This window comes from Myotis nattereri, assembly GCF_964212035.1.
Source record: "Myotis nattereri genome assembly, chromosome: 15".
NCBI classification, from domain to species: domain Eukaryota; kingdom Metazoa; phylum Chordata; class Mammalia; order Chiroptera; family Vespertilionidae; genus Myotis; species Myotis nattereri.
The window spans coordinates 34,594,738-34,601,841 of record NC_138090.1 but is presented as its reverse complement, the minus strand read 5'-3'; the positions used below and the strand labels follow the sequence as shown (position 1 = coordinate 34,601,841).

General features: G+C 37.5%; 1 protein-coding gene across 1 annotated transcript in view; it reads right to left on the bottom strand.

The window, feature by feature from the left end:
- Window positions 1-1,848: 1,848 nt before the first annotated feature.
- The window catches only part of ZFP14 (ZFP14 zinc finger protein), a 36,779-nt gene continuing 31,523 nt past the window's right edge, over window positions 1,849-7,104 (bottom strand). The window contains exon 5 of the mRNA XM_081107912.1: window positions 1,849-4,528. Coding sequence (XP_080964038.1) covers window positions 3,162-4,528 — 1,367 coding nt within the window. The 3' untranslated portion in view covers window positions 1,849-3,161. The remainder of the gene's footprint in view (window positions 4,529-7,104) is intronic.

Here is a 7,104-nt window from a genome sequence, read left to right as displayed (position 1 = left end):
CAATAATTTCTAAGTAGTCTATAATTTCAGTTTTGATATTAAATATTTTTATTAAAACCTTTAAAAACAAACAGTAGAAATATTATTATGAACCCCCATATACAAACCACTCCACTTAATTAATTGTCAACATTTTGTCAACCAACTTTCCAGTTCTCTTTCATTCTTTTTCTATTGTTGGAGTATTTTAATGTAAATCTGGATATCTTATCCTATATAATAAAGAGGTAATATGCTAATTGACCATCATGCCCTCACAAAGATGGTGGCACCCACAACCACAATATGGTGGTGCCCAGTCTCCTCAGTTCCCTGGGGAGGTAGCAGGGGGGTGGTGGTGGGGTAGCAGGGGGGACTGTCAGGTGCACAGTGTGGCTGGGCCTGCCCCCAGGCAGGTCCGGCCACTCTGCACACCTGCTGCCGGAGTCCCCCAGTCCCCTCAGCCCCGCCAGCAGTGAATTTTCATGCAAACATTACCTTTTTAAAAAATCCTTACCCAAGGTTATGATTATTTCTTTTAGATCATCCCTGTTCTTGGGGAGCAGGCCTAAGCAATCAGGTGGGCATCCCCCAAGGGTCCCAAACTGTGAGAGGGTGCTGGCTGGGCTGAGGGACCACCCCGTGTACATGAATTTTTATGCACCGGGCCTCTAGTAATTTCATAAACATATAAACAGGTATCTCTACACACAGGAGCACTAATATTTCTTAAAAACCACATTGACATGATCATCCTTAACAAAATTATTTCTAAATATCATCTAATTAACTCGGTGCATGTCCACATTTCCCCCAGTCTCCAAAATCTTTTTACATTTTGTTCAAAGTAGGTCCAAATAATGCCCACACACTAAATTTAGTTGATAGGTCTCTTGTGTCTTTTAATCTAGCAGTTGTCCTTCCTTTCTTTTTCACGTCACTCATTAGTTGAAGAAAGCAGGTTGTTTGTAGAATTTTACACATTCTGAATCTGTTTGGCTGCTTGGTTATGTTGCCATTTATTTTTTTCATCTATTCCACAAATTCTTGGTTTAAAATAATTTGACATAAAGGTTTAATTCCTTCAGTTCATGATGTTGGAAATAAGGTTTTATAAGTAGTGGTGCATACTTCCTATTGCATTCCTTCAGGAGGTGAATAGTCTGATAGTCCCACTTTTATAGAGGCTAAAATTGATGAACAGATTCAGAGGTGGTCAGCTTGACAAATCCATTCTAGCATTCTCACTTATAAAATCTTTCACTTAATAGTTGTAATATTTACCAATTATCTTCTGGATCTTATCCATTAGGAAACTAGAGAGTGATTTTTCTAATCTTATGAATCTCTCTGTATTTACTAGATTTAAAAATCAATTTGATGAGTTTTTGATGGCTGTGAAACTTGGTTCAAAAGGGAAAAACAAAATAAATTATTTAACCCTTGCCAATTTTTAGGATGAGTCAGTGCCTAGGCACCATCCATAGCTGACGAATTGTATAGCCATAACCAAGTAAACTAACTACTAGGGGGGTCATTTCAAAAGACCCAACTTCCACTGGTTGAAGATGGGACAATTTGAACACCAAAAGTTATTGACTGTAAAAAAAAATGTTTTCTTTTATACAAGTGCTTTATACACACAAACATACATGCATGAACATGCACATACAATATTAAATTTACAAATGATTTATTTCCTTTATGACATCTTTTTGATAGTTTCTAATTAATTTTGAATGGTGCTTAGACAATAGAGATAATAAATCTTTCAGGAATTTATTATGGGGAAATAATTTCATGTTTCTCTTTGAATCTTCAATAGTTGTACTCTTTTTAAAAAATATATTTTATTGACGTTTTACAGAGAGGAAGGGAGAGGGATAGTCAGAAACATTGATGAGAGAGAAACATCAATCAGCTTCCTTCTACATGCCCCCTACTGGGGATGTGCCCGCAACCAAGGTACATGCCCTTGACTGGAATCGAACCTGGGACCCTTTGGTCCGCAGGCCAAACCGGTCAGGGCAATAGTTGTACTCTTAACAATGTCATATTCATGAAAATTTTAGGGCTTTCTTTTCAGCATGTAATTTCTGATGCAGCTTAAATGATGAACTTTTCACATTCAATATAACATCCTAGGTTTTATCCAGAATAAATAAGTGCTGAACAGTAATAGGAAGCATTTCTCAATTTTTTACTTCTATAGGAAATTCCTTTCATATGAATTCACTAATACTAATGATAACAATTACAGATAATATGTACAGAAAACATGCTATGTGGCTGCTATTTTTCCAAATATTAACTACTTAATCCTTACAATTCTATTACAGTGTACATAGGCTGACTCTAAACTGGCCCCAGTGGTCCCTACCTCCTGGTCTTCACACTCTTATGGAATCCTCTTCCCTTGAGTGTAGGCAACCTAGAAATTTGCTTCTAGCCAGTAGAAGACATAAAGTGATGAAATATTCCTTCAGTGATTAGACTACACAAGATTATAAATTTTATGATTCTAGCAGACTATTTGTTGATGAAGCAGCCATGTTAAAGAGGCCTATGTGGCAAAGAACTGAGGTCAGTCTTTTGCCAACAGTCAGAAACTCAGTGCAGTAGCCCTCAAGAAAATAAATTCAGCCAACAACCATATGAGGTTGGAAGTGGATCCCTTTCCCAGTTGAGCTTTCAGATCAGACCCAGCCTTAGCTAAAATCTTGATTTTAGCCTCATGAGAAATTCTGAAGCAGAGGACCCAACTAAGTTACACCCAGACTCCCAATCCATAGAAATTGTGAAATAATATATATGTATTATTTTAAGATATTAATTAAGTTGTGGTCATTTATTATACAGCAATAAATAATATACATATTATCACCATTTTACAAGTGAACAAGATGAGTCACAGAAGTTTAAGTACCTTGTCCAGTAACAAAGTGATAATAAAGTGGTGAGATAGAGACAATGATAAAGCTAAAGCTTTTCTTATATTAATTGTATTATTCTCTGACATACATTTGCCAGAGGAAATGTTTGAATGGTGAAGGAAGGCTTTTAAAGCAAAATTTTTCCTGTCATATAAAATTTCTTATGCTTTGATGTGAGCATGAAAACAATTCTCAAAATGAATTTTGTGATATTCTGTAACATAATGTACACATCAAGGCTTTCTTGTACTAAATTTCATTATGAATTTTCTGATGTTGAGTAAGGTGTGAATGCTGTCTAAAGGCCTTCTTACATTCCTTACATTTGTAGGGTTTCTCACCTGTATGAATTCTCTGATGTTGAGTAAGAAATGAATAAAGTCTAAAAGCCTTACCACACTCCTTACATTCATAAGGTTTCTCACCAGTATGAATACTCTGATGTTGAGTAAGTTGTGAGAGCAGTCTAAAGGGTTTTCTACATTCCTTACATTCATAGGGTTTCTCACCAGTATGAATACTCTGATGTTGAGTAAGTTGAGAAAGCAGTCTAAAGGCCTTCCCACATTCTTCGCATTCATAAGGTCTCTCACCAATATGAATGCTCTGGTGTGAAATAAGTTGTGAGTAACTACTAAAGGTCTTCCAACATTCCATACATTCATAGGGTTTCTCATGAGTATGAATTCTCTGGTGGCGAACAAGTTGTTGTCTTAATCTAAAAGTCTTCCCACATTCCTTACATTCATAGGGTTTCTCACCAGTATGAATACTCTGATGGACAGTAAGTTGTTGGCATATTCTAAAAGTCTTTCCACATTCCTTACATTCATAAGGCTTCTCACCAAAATGAATTTTCTGATGTACTCGAAGGTCTGGACTACACACGAAGGCTTTCCCACATTGCTTACATTCATAGACCTTCTCAGCAATATGAAGTCTCTGATGTCGAGTAAGGTGTGTACACTGCCTAAAGGTCTTCCCACACGCCTTACATTCATAGGGTTTCTCACCAGTGTGAATTCTCTGATGTCGAGCAAGTTGCTGATGTACTCTAAAGGCCTTTCCACATTCTTTACATTCATAGGGCTTTTCACCAGTATGGAGTCTCTGATGTTGAGTAAGTTCTTGGAGCACTGTAAAGGCCTTCCCACATTCCTTACACTGATAGGGTTTCTCACCAGTATGAAGTTTGTGATGTCGAATAAGGTGTGCACGTTGTCTAAAAGCCTGCCCACATTCCTTACATTTATAAGGTTTCTCACCAGTATGAATTCTCAGGTGTTGACTAAGTGTTGAGCGACGAATAAAGGTCTTCCTACATTCCTTACATTCATATAACTTTTCCCTATTATGAACTCTCTGATATTCAGCGAGAAAATTATGCTTTTTGTATGTGGTCATTTTTTCAGAAGTAATTTCCACTTGCCCCAAACATCCTTCTTGTGGTTCCATTTGCCCCTCAATTTTACTTTTGCATTCCCAATCATTTCTAAAAATGGAGTCCTGAAGGCAATAGCTTTTAATTTTTTCCATTACTTCCAATTGGAATGAATATATTTCACAAATATCCTTTTCTGAAGATAAAGTATTAGTCCTGTATCTGGATTTCAAATCTGAAAGAAAAGAAGAAAGCAAACACATGCTGTTTTTCTGTTCCAGCAGGAAGAAAACATTTACAGAGAAATAAAGGGGACCTAAAATAATGCCTATTACAAGTAAATGAATTAGACATCTCTAGAACATAGGCATTTGTGCTACAATACTACACGTGTACCTAAAAAAACTAACTCCTGCAAAATTACACACCAAAGCTAGGGTTTATGAAGAAAGTAGGGCTGGAGAAGAACACTCAAGTCTATGCAACTGTATTAGCAGAGCACTAACTACTAGTAATATAATAGGGGCCTCAAGGTCCCAAAAACCTACTCAGTATGGCTGAAGGCCATTTCGTGGGTATTAAAATGCATAAAAATAGCCCCACTGGCATGGCTCAGTGGTTGAGCATTGACTTATGAACCAGGAGGTCATAGTTCGATTCCCAGTCAGGGCACATGCCTGGGTTGCAGGCTCAATCCCCAGTAGGGGGCGTGCAGGAAGCAGCTGATTAATGATTCTCTCTCACCATTGATGTTTCTATCTCCCTCTGAAATCAATAAAAAATTTAAAATGCATAAAAATAAAGCAGAAATGCTGGATTTCAGGCCAGTGAGGCTAACATTAAGGTGGGAATCGGGTGAAGTGCAAGGTGCCTAGCTAGAAGCTATGCAAGTTGATTGTATATGTCTCTGAGGAGGGAGCCCTGAATGTAAGCATTTATTATTAATTTTCTTAATATAGGGGTGGAAGGGCTCATAATAACACATCAAAATGAAGTCTTTTGCCTTTCCTTCTGAATGTTATAAATATACTAATATTCTGGTTCCATTCAACTAAGAATATTGCCTGTAAACCAACTAACTTCAACACTATATTGATATCATTCCCTATTTCATAGCACTATTAAGCTAATTTGTATTATGGAGTATTAATTATATTATGAAACAGGCTGTGTTCTCAAACATTAAAAAGGGGGCAAAGAAAAAAGAATAAGGGAAGTCCAGGAAAGGAAGTGAACCTAATGATTGGAGAAAGAAGTTAAATCAGCAAAGACCTGGTTTAAGTATGGATAAGAATCACCTGATTTGTTAAAAGTATACAGGGATTATTTATTTATTCATTCATTCATTTATTTTGTGATTCAGGCACTTTAAAGATAATAGTTTACTTATTACTTCAGATAAAATGATAGTATACCTATGGGGAATCCCTTAAAATTCAACCATCTACTACTTTTGCATTGAATGTTAACCAAAAAAATCTCTAGACACCTGAAAGCCCCACTTCTAGTAATATATCTTAAGAAACTTGAAACACCAGTTAGAAAGAATATATGCACCCCTGTGCTCATAGCAGCACAATTTACAATAGCTAAGATCTGGAAACTGCCCAAGTGCCCATCAGCAGATGAGTGGATAAAAAAACAGTAGTACATTTACACAATGGAATACTATGCAACAATAAAAAAAGAAAGAACCATTTGCAACAGCATGGATGGACTTGAAGAGTATTATGCTAAGTGAAATAGGCCAGTCAGAGAAAGATAAGTATCACATGATCTAACTCATATGTGGAATCTAATGAACCAAATAAATTGATGAACAAAAACAGACTCAGCCCTATCTGATTTGGCTCAATGGATAGAGCGTTGGCCAACAGGGTCCCGGGTTTGATTCCGATCAAGGCAACATGCCTGTGTGTGTGCTCAATCCCCAGTGTGGAGCATGCAGGAAGCAGCTGATCAATCATTCTCATCATTGATGTTTCTCTCTCTCTCTCCTTCTCTCTTCCTCTCTGGAATCAACAAAAATATATTTTAAAAAATAGACCCAGAGACATAGAAGCATGAACAACAGACTATTGGAAGCTCAGAGGGAAGGCAGGGGAGGATGGGTGGGAAGAGATCAATCAATGAACTTGTATGCAAACCTGTGGACATACACAATGGGGTGGTGAGGGCTGCCTTCTGTATGCCCCCTGTTATGGATCAAGCCTGCAACCTGGGCATGTGCCCCTACTGGGAATTGAACTGTGACCTCCTGGTTCATAGGTTGATGCTTAACCACTGAGCAACACTGGCAGGGTTAAACACCATATTATAAGTACATTTGAATAGTTGGCTTTTTAAGTATGTGTTTTAAAAGTTTAGGGAGATATCTTTCTTTGGGGTTTTCCAGTCACAAATATATACAGCGACCATTGATAAGCTTTAGTAGCTGATACCCCTAAATCTAGGTCAGCTTTCATGACTGCCAAATCCCTATTTATTAGGGTAACACCAGTTGCCTCAATACTACAGAAGGTCTGGAGGACATCTCAGCAGGACAACCAAAGAGATTAAGATACAACTCCACATATGCTGCAGCATTTTGGGGCACCGCCCCAAACTCCCTCCAGGAAGTGCTGTCCCTGCTTTGGGTTAAGCAACTTTCATAGGAAACATTAAGTGGTTCCTCTCTGAGAAATCCCAAATGCATGAGGGTGGCCATAATAAGCTGGCTTATTAAATCAATACTCTAGGATTCTGTATCTCAGTGGAAAAGTCTACTCAAGAAGAAGAAGAGTAACACTTATTTTGCTCTAGAATTAGAAT